Source organism: Oryzias latipes, chromosome 13, assembly GCF_053564925.1.
Source record: "Oryzias latipes strain Hd-rR chromosome 13, Olatipes_Hd-rR_3.1".
Taxonomy (NCBI): Eukaryota; Metazoa; Chordata; class Actinopteri; order Beloniformes; family Adrianichthyidae; genus Oryzias; species Oryzias latipes.
In genome coordinates, this window is record NC_136249.1 from 26568224 (window position 1) to 26584547 (window position 16324).

The 16324-nt window shown below is 39.8% G+C and overlaps 2 protein-coding genes across 2 annotated transcripts; one reads left to right on the forward strand and one right to left on the reverse strand.

The window, feature by feature from the left end:
* Positions 1 to 3457: 3457 nt before the first annotated feature.
* Positions 3458 to 4982, reverse strand: LOC105355399 (RIMS-binding protein 2). The gene is made up of 5 exons (XM_011482378.4): positions 4665 to 4982; positions 4207 to 4363; positions 3969 to 4090; positions 3827 to 3898; positions 3458 to 3750 (listed from the first exon to the last, which is right to left on the reverse strand). The coding sequence occupies exons 1-5, from the start codon at positions 4884 to 4886 to the stop codon at positions 3685 to 3687; spliced, it is 639 nt and encodes a 212-aa protein (XP_011480680.1). The 5' UTR covers positions 4887 to 4982; the 3' UTR covers positions 3458 to 3684.
* A 5455-nt stretch (positions 4983 to 10437) lies between these two features.
* Positions 10438 to 15373, forward strand: ywhag2 (3-monooxygenase/tryptophan 5-monooxygenase activation protein, gamma polypeptide 2). Its single transcript, XM_004075315.4, has 2 exons — positions 10438 to 10692; positions 13310 to 15373. Exons 1-2 carry the CDS (start codon positions 10606 to 10608, stop codon positions 13964 to 13966), a joined length of 744 nt encoding a protein of 247 aa, XP_004075363.1. The 5' UTR covers positions 10438 to 10605; the 3' UTR covers positions 13967 to 15373.
* Positions 15374 to 16324: the final 951 nt, after the last annotated feature.

Genomic DNA, 16324 nt, shown 5'->3' on the forward strand with positions numbered 1-16324 from the left:
CTCACAGATTAACATCTTTTTCTGCCTCTTTAAATCACTTCTATCACAGAGTTTGATCAAAAGGTCAAACTGTCATTATAAATGCAAAGCTAATATGCGATAAATGAAATTAAAATAAACCCAAAATATGTCACATTGCATGCTTTAGTTTAAGACACGTAATCAAATTAATACTATTTTTTTTTATTAAAACAGTCGTATATAATGTAGAGGGTAATTTTTGTCAAAACAACGAAGGACTTTGTTGTTGTTTACTTAAAATATTTCCTGTGTATATAAATATATATGCATAGTATTATATTTTTCTATTATAATATTGATACTATAATATCATTTTTTCAATTTATATTATAATATATCATATATTTTATAATATTTCTTACTTTTTTCACTTTTTATAAAAATAAAGGCAGGCTTAACAACAACTTGAAAGTGTATTAACTATAAAAAGTTATAATAATATTTGATAAATGTATTATAAAATATTAATCCAGACGTGAGATGTTTTAACTGAGAATAAAGTTCTTTTTCACCACTCTACTCAGCACTTTCGTTCATGACCACTAGGTGGCAGTATAAATCAATATGAGCAAATAGCGGATGTGAAAACTGATGGAAGCGTTACCAGAGAACTTTTTAAAAATGAAATGTCAAATACCCTTTTCATTATCATTTTAATTAAGTGACAGAATAAGCAGTGTTGAAGAAGGAAATGAAAAAGCATTTTGTCGCATTGCTTTTTCATTTTAATTTTGAGTCAAAAAATGCAGCTTCATTTTGAAAATGAAAAAGTATTTCTGGTTTTGACTTTTATTTTTAATTATGCTACACAATCGCTTCCATAAAAACAAAGTTTTAAGTTTAAGAATACACCGATGCTGTCCTTTCATAATTCCTGTTTTTTATGATGCTTCTCAATTCAAAACCACAGCAATCCAATATTGGGGTACAACAAAGTTCAACACAACTTGTCCAAACTTAAAAGAATTAAGAAAAGTGACTGTTTTAAGGCACAGAAGCAGAAGAGGATGCACTTTTGAGCATAAACTTTATGGTTTCAATTTATTTTCCCCCTGTTTTTTCAGTTTATTTCCAAACAACGGCCTGAGTTTTAATCTGTGCTCTTTGGGAGAAGAGTCCGTTAAAGTAAAACATAATTCAATCAGTGCTTTGGCAGGATTCTACTTCCTGATGCCATTAGGTGCTGCGTTTCTTCCTGACTCTTCGATGCTATCTATATCAGCCTGACTTGGTGAGGAGAACTCTCTGGACATAATCCCATGTTGCACAGGAATAGATAACTAACACAAGGTCAGGCCCTAGTGTTCTCTCTTAATCTGCAATGTGCACAGTCATGCTTCAACTGTTTCCCTGTTTTATGAAAAACACAGATGTGATCACACAAAGCCTTGCTGTAAATATCTTTAAACACAGTTAAACTCTTGGTAACTTTTTCTGCATTGATCATCTTACAGTTTTGCTTCTTCTCACATTTTCTCTCAGTATGAGCATGCCGCCCATCCCCCACTTCCTGTTCGCGCACTTGGTGTGACTCTGAGGTTTGGGTTGTCGTGACAACGGAGGACACAGACCGTCTCTGGTCTGTGTGCAAAGTTTCTATTTTGCAAGCATATTGCTCAGTGGCTGCTGGGATGGAGATGCCTTGCACCACCATCCCCTGCCTCCCCAGTCACACCTTTTTCAAGGCGCGAAGGAGTTCTCAGAAACACAGCAGCGTAGAAACATCTCTTTCATGTCATCTACGGATTTGGTAGCCTCTGAGGACAGCGGAGGAGCACAGCTTCCTCTTCTCACATGTTAGTGCAGCAGAATTGCTGCATTAGTGTGGCTCTCTTGGTACAAGTCCTGAGAACTGCTTAGTCACTCCATTCATACATCCATGCATGAATCTTCTTCACAAAATAGTTTGGAGACTGATTCTCCTTTTCGTTACTACTTCTCCACAATAGATTGTGTTGCAGCAGAGTTTACACATATTTAGCTCCAAACAAATCTAAAATCTAGGTGAGCAAACGGCTCTCTTCTGCAGGCTGGACCCTCATGAAAACATCTCATAAACCCACTTCTGAAAAATCAGATTCCTCGTTGATTTTTCAATCTGTCAGTGGAAACTGATGTGATTTGATCAAATCCACACAGTTTAAAGTCAAAACGTCATCTCAAAGCAGGTAACTGCACGCCATTAAAAATGCAGAATGTCCTTAAAAGGGACGGGGTCGCTCTGATACAGTTTTGCAGCCCGCTCAGCGTTTACAGATGCTTTCATTTTGCATGTGTGGGCTTACATTTAACTGTGACATGTACTTCCTTAAAATGAATCACTAATAATTAAAAGCACCCATGTGTTGCTGAAATTGCTAATTTTCAAAACCTGAATTGTTAAAAATAAATAATACTTTTTACAACACAAAACACTTTGACCTGCAGCAGCAAAAGATTTATGGAAATATAACTGTTTTGAATACTCTTGTACATTCTTTACTAAAGCATGAAGACTCATTTTGCATATCAGTCTTTTTCCCGCCTGCTTATATGTATGCAAGTGCACGTGCGTACGTGCGTGTTGAGCTCTTCCTGTGTGAACCACGTGGCCACGACAGGGTTAATAAAAAGCTCACGCTCACTTCTGGGTTTTCTCTGTTGTCTCTGGAGTCCAAAGGCTGGTAAGATCCTGACAATAATCGACTTTGTTCAAACATCCATTGACAGTTACTTTTAATTACTGTTTGTTTCACAGCTTCCCCCTCAGCATCTTCATCAAAATGCTTTTAGTTTTGTCAAAAGACTGTTTTCAGGGAGGAACCTGCCTGTCTTTAACCTGTTCTTCTCCACTGGAACCACCAGAAACTACTGATGTACAGTGTTGTCACCCATAAAGTAGAAAGCACTACTAAACTTCACTATACAGTGTAGTGTTTCCTACTTTATGGATGAGTACACTGTTGGCTGCAGAGGAAGGTAAAAGAAGAAGACTGCTGGATTGTCATCAAAAAGTTTTTTGACATTTAGATTTTGTTTGATTGTATTTTCATCAAAGACTAAAATGTGAAAATGAAAACATTTGCTTTTATTAATAAAACCCCAGAAATGAGCGTGATATCTTTTAAAAGAAGCAGGTGAGCTTCACATGATTATTTCCTGTTTTTGCTTTCCATCTGATAAAACTGAAACTTTTAAGTTTTTTTTTTAACAAATCTTTATTTTCAAAAATTTGCAACAAATCTAAAAAAATAATAACATTCTTTCTGTATATTAGGTCAGAATTATTATAAAATGTATAAATGTAGTATAAGGCAAAAATGGATCAACTCTAAAATGTACAATTTTCTGTCTTCTTAACCAGAATAAAAACATCAGGATTTATTTGAAATGTGTGTATTTTTTATATATATCAACGTTCGTTGAAATTGTGCAATAAAAAAACTTTTCTGACAAATTCACATTTGATGAGAACTCTTTGCAACATCCTGGTTGCAAATGTTGGGTCAGCCTCGTGTATTTGCAGTCTACAGCAGATGCGCCATTACTCTACCGTATGAAAATGACTTAAGAAAATACATGTGTGTTTGACACTTTTCAGCTATTATCCTTGTAAAAGCTGTGGATTTTGTCTTTATCACTAAGAAACTTGGCATTTGTAGCAAACAGATTAGCGAGTCTTTTCTAGTTCCAGGGTAACGGCTGCAGGAAATTTGATGGAACCAAACCTCGTCTTCCGTGAAGATCCCCCTGAAAATAAAAATACGGAACATAAATGTAGACATAAGAAAGAACAGAAATTGAATGCCTGCAGAGTTGTTCTTACATAGTAAAATCCGTCTTGATCCATTTCACCCAAAACATAGATGATCTCTCCACAATGGAAGCCAAGTTCAGCCTAAAAGAAGAAGATTTAACTGCATTCTTGTAGACTGCAGTGTTACACGTCTGGTTAGTGGAGTGCTCACCTCGCTGTCCATGTTGGGTGAGCTCTCCCATGGATCGTAGTCAAACAAGGCAATCATTCTGCGGACGACCACATCATCGGGCATGCTGACTGTGTCGCTCAGATCTGGCGTCAAAGACATACCTGTTTGACAAAAGACGCAGAGGGATGCCTTTGAAACTCTAAAATCTAAAGTCAGCATTCAAAACAATATGACCTTTTAAACTAAACAGTTGGGGGCTACCACTAAAGGCTGATACCTGTGTGGTCTACTGGGATAAATCCCTGCTGCATGAGTAGATACTTCAGGTACTCATCTTCCACTGGAATTTCCGCCACCATGTTACTTGGCACATATCCAGACAGACCACCAGACTCTCCGTGATAAAAACCATCAGCGTCTTTGTCTCCATACACCTTAAGAGTGAAGATACAGGCAGTTTTCTTTTCTGTTTTTTCTTTGCTAAGTGATTTGAGTGAATGTGTATGCTGAAGCAGCAGGCAAGTTTGTAAAAAAGGCGGTAAATCACACCACTGAGCTGGAAACACTAACAGGAAACAAAGAGGCAAGGCTTGTGTCTTTATTCAGTAGACCTGAACTCTTAGCAAACAGGAAACATCAGCACGTTCTGGCAGAAAGGCCTTTCAACTAACCAAATGAGGAAACGGCACACGTGTCGAAGAAGACCTGAATTATGAAACTTTCAGGGCGTCTCACCTTGATTATCTGGCCTGGCACAAAGGGCAGCTCCTCTGCAGCTTGCTCGTAGTTAGGAGACATGGCAGCAGGGTTGTATGGGTAAAGTGCCACGAAGATTCGAGCGGTGGGAATGGACAGTTGGCTCGCTGTCTCCAATTCCCAATCCCTGAGATCTTCTGGAGTAGCAAGCCTCACTTCATCTGGGTATATCAAAACATCTAGTTCCAGACTGGTCTCCATCGGCGGCAGAAGCAGCACTTCCCGACTGTCCACTAAGCAGACAGATGGCCGCTGTAGACAGCAGACCTCTCCTTACCTTCATCCTAATTTGGGGCAACTAAGCTAAGCAGGAGCACTAATCCTCTTTGAAACAAGTAAAGAGATTCGTTAGTTCAGCAAAGACTTTGCACTGCACAACTGCACTGTGCAAAGACAGGGACTGATTAAAAAACAGTGAACATTTGCCGTTTGTCTAATTAAATGACTTCAGATATGTTATGCCGTGAACTAAAAATTAAAATTAATATAATTTTTTTGGCTCAAAAATACTGTTGAAAATGTATTTGACTAATGTTCTTATAATGTCCTTGTATTTTAACAAAAGCAATGTTAAACTCCACAGGTGTGTGGAAAGTACTGAGGCTTCGAAGCTTGTTTCTTTTTTAAAGCCAAACTGACTCCTCGTCTTCTTCCTCGTTACATGGTTTGACCCAGTTAACTTGTCAATGAAAATCAGCATTTCCTGTCGAGATCTGGATCCAGTTAAGTAGCTGATAATCGGATCTTGTAAAGAAAAGTCTCTCTGGTTATCTGAGTGCAAAAACAAAACAAACAAACAAACAAACAAGACATGGAGCCGCTGAAAATTTTCAAATGGAAATATTTGACTTAAAGGTATTGATAGAGGCTAACTTTTTTCAGTGTTTTTTTTTTTTAGCTTTTATGCTTTTATTGTTGTCTCTCGAGAAAATTAATCAGTAATTCTGAGTTATGTTATTTAGAAGCAGTTTGGATATTTAAAAATAAAATATGCACAGAAAGAGACAAATAAATGCTTCTGGTTGTCTTTTGTTGTAATTATTGAAGATGTTCGTGTTTATGTTTTTAATAATTATAATTATTTAATCACTGAAACACTTCCATACTGGTGGTTTTTTTCTGTTTTAACAATTTGATCATATAATGTTGAGCTGCTAGTTGATGCAATCTTGAGTTTAGCTAAGCGTCTCTGGAGAACCCACGGGGGTCAAATTTGGACTTTGTTTTTATTTATTTTTTATTTTTTTATTTTCCCTTTTTTTGGCCCCGATTAATTGCTGCTGCCAAAAATGAATAAACAAACAAAATGTCAAATTAACTTCAAAAACCCGGAAGATTATTGATCTTGGGTTCTCCAGGGTTTAATAAAAATTAGTCAAGCTAGATTTTAAAACAACAACAGTTGTTTGCAGTGTTATTGCAGGAAGATTAGTGGTGAGTCATGATTATATGTTTAAGTATAGTGAAACCTAAGAAAGCAAATTAACCTCTGAATGGATTTAGTAAAAAAGATTGTTCTCAGATTGAATGTTTGTTTTGAGAAGATTAATGGAAAATATTAGTTTGTAGTATTGTAGGATTAGGATTGTAGGGTACAACATATATGTTTAGGTGTGATGGATATGGGGTGGAGGAGAGCGTCAAGATTTAATATTATTACAATCTATTTCAGCGTGAATTATTCCAAAAAGGTCAAGTTGTCCAAACTGCACTTAAAATATGTCCTACATAGGTGACCAAATACATGAAAGGATCTGGGCAACTGTGCAGAGGACAATCTGCCTCAAAGAAAAACAGAGTTAGAGGAGTAGGTGAAGGAAAACTTGAAGGGGTGAATTTCTGCTCTGGAAAGATAAAAAAAAAAGAGTACTGCATGAAATGTAAAAAAAATAAAAGCCTTAGCTCCAGTATGCACTGAAAAAGGTAGAGTTTATGACAAAGTGAGGAAAACCAGTTATTTAAAAAAAATCAGCTTTAAACCAGATGCTGAAGAAAAGACAGCTGGAAAAGCAGGGTAGGGTCAGGTAGAAACAGGTAATGACCCCAGATGGAAACAGCAGGAAAAAGTTAAAATTAGCACTAGTCTTTGAAGATCAAGTCAAAGTCAACTTAATGTCGATTCTTCACATGTGCTCGACATACAATGAATCGAAATTCATGCGTAGACAAAAAAAAATTGACAACATTAACCAATGAAGTGCGAATCCATGAGGAAAAATTTACAAATTTACTTTAAGTACAAGTGGGGTCTATAAGTAGTGAAGGGATTGTGGTTCACAAGGTGGGGGATTCAACTGAGTACTGGTCATGGGGGGAGATGGGTTGTGGGTAGGTGGGTGGAGAGGGAGGAAGGTGTTTAGCATCATGACAGCCTGGTGTATGAAGCGGTTTCTGTGCTGCTGGAGCGGAGGCTCTTGTACCTCCTCCCTGAGGGCAGGCGGCTAAACAGGCTGTGTGAGGGTGGTGTACGTCTATGACAATTGTCAACGCTTTGCTGGTGAGGCGGGTGGTGTATATATCCTGCAGGGAGGCAAGTGGTGCACCAGTGATTTTCCTAGCTGTGTTCACAGCTACCACCACACACAGTGATGCAGCTGGAGAGGATGCTCTCAGTGTTTCCTCTGTAGAATGTGGTCATGATGGCTGGTGAAGCACTTGACCGTTTCAGTTTCCGCAGGAAGTAGAGGCGTTGCTGTGCTTTCTTTGCCAATGATGTGGTGTTGGCAGTCCAGGAGAGGTCCTCACTGATGTGTACCCCCAGGAATTTTGTCTTACTCACTCTCTCCCCAGCAGAACTGTCGATGATCAGTAGCAGATGTTGAGTGTGGCCCTCTGGAAGATGACAACAATCTCCCTGGTCTTGCTGACATTTAGCAGAAGGTAATTGTCTCTGGACCATTTTATCAGCAGACCTACTTCTTTCCTGTAGTGTGTCTCATCGCCCTTGGTGACCCACCAGAGTTGTGTCGTCTGCGAACTTCACAAGGTGGACGGTGTTGTGGGTTGTTGTGCAGTCATGTGTCAACAGGGTGAAAAGCAAAGGACTAAGCACACAGCCTTGGGGTGCCCCAGTGTTCAGAGTGATTGTATCGAGGTGTTGTTGCCCACACTTACTGTTTGTGGTTGAGGAAGTCTAGCAGCCAGTTGAAGAAGGGGTGCTAAAACCCTGCTTGTCCAGTTTGCAAATGAGTTGCTGTGGTATTATTGTGTTGAATGCCGAGCTGAAGTCTATGAACAGCATTTTCACAAAAGATACGTTACAGAGCAAACCTAATGCTAAATAAAATGCAAAAAAAATATTAATTTGGCCTTGATTTTCAATGTATTGTAATTTCACTCATTGTGAAATGTGGGGAAGCAAATTTGATTTATTTCACACAGATTTCTGACTTATACTCTATCATAAATTAATTTACTCATGATTATTTTTTTCTTTGTGCTCATATTTTTGCTCAGTCGAATATTATATACTGTTTTATCCCGAGCGATTAATGAAGGATTGTGGGGTACAACATTTCAAAAGCAATCATGTCAAAATGAAGAGTTCTACTACTTTGTCCAACCTGCTCCTTCAAAATCCAACCATGAATGAATATATCATACAAGGTTTTCTGTCCTCAAAGCTGCAGAGCTGAAGCCTCACCAGCAGAGTTTGCCCTTCAGCCAAGCATTGTGAAAGGAAGACCAGAACCACATGAATGCATGATTAGCAAACACATAGAAAATTATTGCTTTGCTGTTTTAATTTTGCCCTTTCCTATTTGTTTTCCAAATTTCCCTTTTATTTTTTGATGCATTTTGCACTTTTTATTAATTATTACTTTTTATTTATTTATTGCGTGTTCTTCAACTGTTGATTCAACTTGTTTCTGCTGTGCTGTTACCCCTCAAATATCAAACTTTTTCATTTGTTTTTATAAAATCTGAGATTGCATTTTAATTTCCTTCTTAGTTTAATGAGTTATAAACACGACTTTTACTGTGAAAAAAGGGTAGTGGCTGTCATCTTTGCCAGGTTAGCAGAGAGTGGAAGAATAAAAAGAATTATATGACTAACTGTGGGATGACTTTAATACTGACCTCACTAAATAATAAAGGAAAATGCAGCCTTCATTCATCTGATGACCTAAATGTTTAAAGACTCACTCCAGATTGTGTTTTTATTGTTTTTAACATTTTTTGTAGCATTTTTTTTCATAATGGATGCCATAAAAATTCAAATTAAAATTTTGTTTCTGAGTATGTCTTTATTCAAACCATCTGGAGCAGATGAAAAAAAAAATACTGTTTAAAAATCTAGTAGTTGTTACAAATGAAATACAATAAGCAGGACACAAGCTCCCTGCTCTGCGCTATTGCAATGCATCTACTTGCAGACGAATACATCCATTGACTTTTACTTTTTTTCTCGTCTGAGATGGAATCTGGCAAGAGACGGTACGGCTGAATAGCTCCAATATTGCTCGCCATTTTTGTTGCACCGCTAGCGTTAGCTTGGGGTTGTAAGTTAGTGGGAGAAGTGTAACCACACCCAACACCGAGCAAACTTCTAATGAACCACTGCCACTCTGCAGAAACTATGTCCTAGAAACGGACACAGAATTTTTTTTTTTAATTATTTTGCCCCAAAACAGTATAATGATAATTAAAAAAACACTGGAAATTTTTTTTTAAATAGATTAAAAATGACTGGAGTGGGACTTTAAAGCTTGAATGCTGACAAACACATGATACTATGAGCAAAAAAGGCAAAGGTCGCCTTTTAATTAAACCTTGTCTATGTAACAGAATTAACATCTAGTTTCAAGACTTTGACTTTTGTTCAAGTTAACCCATAGCTGTGTTCAGCTTCAAAACTATAGTGGGGGTAAAAAAGCAGTTTCTTCCTCAAGATCAGGATGTTTCAGCAAAATATAAAATCACCATGAGAAAAAAGTTATTCTGATTTAGTTCAAATTCAGAACTCAAATGAAAAACAAAACCCAAAAGAAATTGCCAACAATATTTAAATAATCGGAAAGTGGCGTGAGATTCTGGCAAAGCCTCCCCATGGCGCGGTGGCAGTTGTATTTGTGAATGTAGCATTACTGGCATTGTTCCAACACTTCTACGGCTGTACAGTAATCCCCCGCCCATTCGCGGTTTAATATTCGCGCCCCGCCCATTCGCGGGTGGCCACAGATGACGTGACGTCAGAAGCATGAGGCACAGAACAGCGCTCAGTCCGCAAATTTTGAAAAACGATTTACTCTGTACTTTACTGTAAAGTATTGTTTACGCGTTTAAGATGCCATCCAAACACCCTGCATCATCTCCAGCTTCTGGAAATGAACCCAAACGGCAGAAAAAGGTTCTGACTCTGCAGAGGCTCTGGCTCTGGGAGTTTTAAAACAGCGTCAATCATTCGCGGATTTTTGTTATTCGCAGGGGGTGAGGAACGTAACCCCCGCGAATACGGGGGGATTACTGTATAGCAAAAAAACTGATTGGATTTCTTTGGAACCGGAAGCAAGTAATTTGCTCTAAGTAACATCACACTTCCTATACAGTCAATGGTTTGGAAACAAAGGGGGCTTTCGGAAAGCTGAAGCCCTGGAAATCACAGCCGTTTTACACGGCCATGCCCACAAGCCTGGCCCACTATCCCCCATGTACGGAGCGTTACATCATTGGCACAGACACCCACCTTCCCGAGTGATGACGCAGCCCATGGAGGAGAAGCAGGAGGAGGAGGAATGTGAGAGGGTGGGGGTGAGGAGAGGGTGTCCCGTCTGCGCGCAGCTCAGTCAGACAGCAGAGAGCAGCTGCAGCAGAAGGCTCGTGTTAAGTTTCACTGCATTGCGATTTCAAATATCGATTATTTTACCCACATAAGCCACCCGAATAAGCTTGACTAGGCAACCAAATATCATAGAAGAAAATGGTTGATCGCGAGCAGCTGGTGCAGAAAGCCAGGCTGGCTGAACAGGCTGAGCGGTATGATGACATGGCAGCTGCTATGAAGTCGGTAAGTCACTTTCCAGAGAGGATGAAAATCGTGTGAGTGATGGTGAGTCTGCTGCGTCTGCGTAAAAACGCGCCACGGCTGTAAATCTGCGCGCACGCTGGCTCAATTTTACCGGCGCACTGATCCAAAAAATTCGAATTTAATCATAATTTGCTCCACAGTTGAGGCAATGTTGACACCTCACGTCCTCTTTTTTTTGGAAAATTATTTTTCATTTTTTACTCAGCAGTCGGGTCCAGACTTTCCGGTGTTTGGGCGGTGCCTCTGTCGGTTGTACATTTTATTGAAAGGGTATTAGAATGAAATGCATGCAAGCCCCACTATGCATCATCTGCCGCTCATCATATAATGGCCTTGCTCACTTCCATTAACTGCCCCCCCCCCCCCCTCTTGTAGTACCCCACCTCCTCTCCCTCCATTATGTTGAATTCATACAGTTGGAGCCTCTGCTACATCATGTGAGCTGCCTCCACCCCCATCCCCCATTCTCTTATACTTATCACTTAAATTATAACGATAATAATTACCCACAACTGCTCATGTTGATACAAGGCTTAAGGGCATTATCTGAGCATGATCACCTCAGGAAAAAGCCTCTCTAATCCTTCATTTCATCAAATAGGAGGCAGCACTAGAATATCTGCTGTCATATTGCAGAGACTTATTTCTATCCCAGACGTTTTAGACTCTCGTCTGTGCTCGTGTCCGTCCTGAGTGTGTCAGGGCTGAAATCCAGGGGCGATTTAAAGTTATTTCAGGGGGACGACCCTGATTGAGCAGTGCAATATATGATGGGAAGAGGATGACATGGCTGGCTTGCCACACATTAGCTCTCTCAGCTCTTATTGGCTGCTCAGGACTAAGTCTTTGTCTGCTTTTTCTTCCTCTTTCCCCCTCCCTCTCTCCTTTGGGGCCCTTAAGAAATTTTGACACCGGATGCACCGGTGGGCATTAAGAACTGCTGTGTCACACCAGCTCACAGTGAAACCAGCAGCATCCAGACTTGCCAGTCCATGCCCAGATAAAGAGCCCGGCACGGGAGGAACATTGTGTCTTAATGCCCCTGTAGAACATCAGAGCCTATTTGGATCGTTTGCCATGAAGGGTTTCTGGTTGCAGGTGGTGAGGAGGGATTCCTTTGCCTTTCTTGATTCTTTTGAAGAAGAGGTGGGATGGGGTGGCGGTGAGGGGTGCCCTTTTATTCGAAGGGAATCCCTTGCCACTGCATCCACAAATGACAAATGAGAGGCTGTCACCTTCGTGTTCCTCATGAAAAATGCAACGCTGCTCTTCGTGGTTATCAATTAAAGAAATGGCCTTCACAAATCAGCTTCGACCAGCAGCGTGAAACCAGAAAAATCAATCCAATTGTTAAAAAAAAAAAATTTTTTCTTGACACCAGCAAATATTTCCTTCGTCATTCAAATAACGGATGGGCCACTCTTAATGACCTTGTTGTAACCCTTCAATAATGACAATTGAACGCCAAAATGTTTGATGTACGCCGAGCATAGCTGCAGTTCCAGCAGTGATCGCTGCAATCATTAAATTTTAAGTGCTCCTCTGTTCGTGCGCTCTACAAAAATTATTATCAGATCAATATGAATCTGCTTCATTTCATAGCGAAAGCCTCACAGTTGTCGCCTGCGGTCAAATCGGATCATTGCGTGTGCATTTTTGGACAGGCCCTGTGAAGGCAATTCCATCTGTGCCAATTTAGTGACGTCACGTGTGCCATCTTTACGCCCCTCTGACTGAACAGAGAAAAATTGAAAGCGTTGGTATAGTACAGCTGAATATCAGTGTGTCTTTCCTGCATATGTAACAGCCGTTTTTGAAAACTCCATCGATCTATGCCAGCACAGAGCGCCTCTTCCAATCATTTACCCAGAGTGGTATGACCTCTGTGCAGTCATACTGATCCATCCAGATCCAAAATTATCTGTCCGAGTCAGAGTGATGTCACATCACGGAGCTTAAAACAGGTAAAAAGGTCACTTAGAGCCGAAGAGAAGGTCAGTGGGACACGTGCAGTGACAGTTTTCATTTACACTGCAGCTGCCCTTGAGTCCTTGTGGGAACATTTCTGTCTCCATCCTTCTCGTGCCCCCCCCTCACTGGAGCAATCTAAGTACAATATAATTTCTCACTAGCTAGCATTAGATGTACACGTGGCAGCTGGAGCTACTGATGTCTAAATGAATGGATTGCCATGGAAACTAGGAATTGGACAAGCCCAATCTCACTCATTCGCGTCACTGCAGACGACACTGACCGAATGATAGAAGGATGGATCCTTTCTCCGGATGAGCCAAACTAATTGTCATTGTGCAATGATTCCATTGTTTTCTTTCATTGCTTTACAAATGTAGTTTGTGGGCCTCAGGAGAAATTCTTTAAGTGCATCCCTATAGAGTGATTTGCCGTCATTGCAATCAGACTGGAAGGGGAAGATGAGTTAGCTGTTTTATAACAGATTGTTCTTAGCAAATTTATTTCAACAGTTTTTAAAAGATAGAAAAAAGCCTTCCCTTTTTTAATATTTCGTGAAAGATTTATTTTCTTAGTCAAAATTCTATTGCATGAATTATAGCCTTTTGCGCCTTCCTTCTTCCAGGTCACAGAGCTGAACGAGGCCCTGTCCAATGAGGAAAGGAACCTCCTGTCAGTGGCCTACAAGAACGTGGTGGGCGCCCGTCGCTCCTCCTGGAGGGTGATCTCTAGTATTGAGCAGAAGACCTCTGCTGATGGCAATGAGAAGAAGATTGAGATGGTGAGGGCCTACAGGGAGAAGATCGAGAAGGAGCTGGAGGCCGTGTGCCAGGATGTGCTCAACCTCCTGGACAACTTCCTGATCAAGAACTGCAGCGAGACGCAGCACGAGAGCAAAGTGTTCTACCTGAAGATGAAAGGCGACTACTACCGGTACCTGGCTGAGGTGGCCACAGGGGAGAAGAGGGCCACCGTGGTGGAGTCTTCGGAGAAGGCCTACAACGAGGCTCACGAGATCAGCAAGGAGCACATGCAGCCCACCCACCCCATCCGCCTGGGCTTGGCTCTCAACTACTCTGTGTTTTACTACGAGATCCAGAACGCCCCGGAGCAGGCCTGCCATCTGGCCAAGACCGCCTTCGATGACGCCATCGCTGAGCTAGACACCCTCAACGAGGACTCCTACAAAGACTCCACTCTCATCATGCAGCTGCTCCGAGACAACTTGACACTGTGGACAAGTGACCAGCAGGACGATGAGGGAGGCGAGGGCAACAATTAAAGAGAAACCACACTTCAAAAAAATTTGAGAAAATCCTGAAGGGCCAGTGGACTTTGGCAGCTGCTATTGCCGATGATACTACCGCAGCAGCAATTCTTTATTTTTCCATGTGTTAAATGAAAAGAATCAAAAGAGGGGTGAGAGTGGAGGTTAAATCTTAGTTTAAATATATATAGAGAGAAATATATATATACAGTTGAAAGGGGCCTCCGTCTTCTTGATTTTCTCTTTGACATTTGCCAAAACCATGGAGGTGTCAGTCAGTCAGCCTGAAGTGGTTATGTTGGATTGAAACGGCAGCCTCACACTGGCATAGGAACCGATTTTGTTCCGTCAAGAAAAGCTGCTTACTTAGGTTTTTTTGCGTGATAGAGATGCATTTGAGTCACACGAGAGAGAAAATGCTTGAATGGGAATGCCTCACTTAACTCGTTTGCATTGGTTCCAGTTCCAGACTCCACAACGAGAGAAAAACCTTTGGTGTCACGCTCATCAGAAGAAAGTTCCAAACCAGTAAAGCCCACGCTAAATTTTTGAAGATAAATAACACGGCATTGAAAAAAAGATGGATTTGACTAAGGCTCTTCCCTTTGAAAAAAAAAAAAAAAGAAAATCCAAACATTTGGTGGAGGAGTCTGTTAAATGTCACTGGAACCATCCGATTCTTTTGGAGGTGAAGATCATTGACGGGAGAGACTTATAAAGACTTAAAAAAAATTAAGATGAAAAGCAGCTTCAGAGTTTGTGGTTTACTTCTGTGTTTGTTTTATTCAATGCACTTGCCTACTATACTGTTTCTTCAGTGTAAGACAACAATAATATCGATTATTCAGTATTGTGCATGCTGGTGATGTATTTATATACAGTAGCTTGACTTTATAAACTTATACTGTGGGTGTTGAGTATTCATATGATTGAGAAAAACACGCTTTATTGATTTCTAATTTATTTCACTTTGACTATGGTTTATGATTTGCTATACCAAATGGTGGTGGTAAAAACCTTTACCTATAATGGGCGTTGCTATAGTAACATGTGTATTTTGTTTGTTAAAGAACAGGGGGAAAAAAAGAAAAGAAAAACCCACCAGTTCTCACTTAATCTTACCAGCTGGTGTTTGTCTCATTAAAGTATGATAACGGTATTTTTGTTTTTTTTAACAGTTTTGTTTTTGTCATGCTTTTGAATTTTAATAATGGTGAATTTTTGCAGGCTTCAGTGTTTCTGTTATAAACTCACAAACATGGACCATGATTTCTTTCTGACAGTTCACTATTTTTCTTCTTTTTTTATACCTTTTAGCTGTTCCTAAGTGACAAAATATCTTGAATGTGAGTCATTATGTAGCAGTTGCACAAGAACCGAAATAATAGCTATGATAATAAAAAAAGCTTATGACTAAAATTATACATGCACTATTTCCGTGGTGGTCTAGTGTATTGTTGTATCTCTACCCATGAGTTTATTTGGCTTTTACACACCTTCTCATTACCTTCTTAACACTCTGTTTTGTGACCCGAGTACAGTGTGTGATGTCTTTTTGTGCCTGTAGGAGTTTTAATGCCTCGTTTTCAATTTAGTCTTTCACAATTTATCTGCCAGTATTTTAAGTTGCTGCAAGCTCTCAGTGGTCAGTTGACTGTACAGCACATGTATGAATATTTCACGCCAACACAGTTACGGGGGGAAGACACCACCTCTTCAAACTGAATACCAGGAAGCTGCTTGCACACGAAAAAGAAAAATGATTGCACGGATTTTTAATCTTTATGCTGCTACTACAACAGTTTATGAGTTTATGAATATAATCATATGGATGGCATTTTTTTAAATTCTTTTTATAAAATGTGATGGCTTAAGAGAGAAACCAAAAGCCTTAAGGTCAGTCACACAACCTTGCTCATGCATGCCAATTATGCCACCATCATGAGTCAGCCTCCATGAGCTCATGGTATGCCACAGCTGCTTTGATTTATTTTTAATGTTGTGAAGAGTTGAGTCTCCAAAGTTCATTAGAAAAACAGCATTAAAAAACACAGACATCATAAATGGTTATTCATTTGTTTTTGTTTTTAAATAATCAACAGTTTTTCATAAGTAAGGGGATAAGAAAAGTCAAATCAAGACATTTACACTCATTGATAAGAACATTATGTTCTATTTATTCTTTTGGAGTTTATATAGGGATGTGTTTCCTTCTGGTTCTACAACGTGCACAATTATGTGAAAACAATTAGGAAAGAAAATGGTTTCTTTTAAATCTAATCAAAGAAGAGCTGACCTACTGGACCTTAGGAGAGGGTTACAGTTGAAATGCGATAAGTACTGTATGCTCTTTTGGCTGCCGTCTCTTGCACA

Excerpts from the sequence above, each read along its gene's own strand:
- LOC105355399 (XM_011482378.4), bottom strand. The coding sequence starts at position 4,886 with ATGGAGACCAGTCTGGAACTAGATGTTTTGATATACCCAGATGAAGTG. Across the intron at positions 4,364-4,664 it reads TGCCAGGCCAGATAATCAAG|GTGTATGGAGACAAAGACGC; the intron begins GTGAGACGCCCT and ends TTCACTCTTAAG. Across the intron at positions 3,899-3,968 it reads CACCCAACATGGACAGCGAG|GCTGAACTTGGCTTCCATTG; the intron begins GTGAGCACTCCA and ends TTCTTCTTTTAG.
- ywhag2 (XM_004075315.4), top strand. The coding sequence starts at position 10,606 with ATGGTTGATCGCGAGCAGCTGGTGCAGAAAGCCAGGCTGGCTGAACAG. Across the intron at positions 10,693-13,309 it reads TGGCAGCTGCTATGAAGTCG|GTCACAGAGCTGAACGAGGC; the intron begins GTAAGTCACTTT and ends TCCTTCTTCCAG.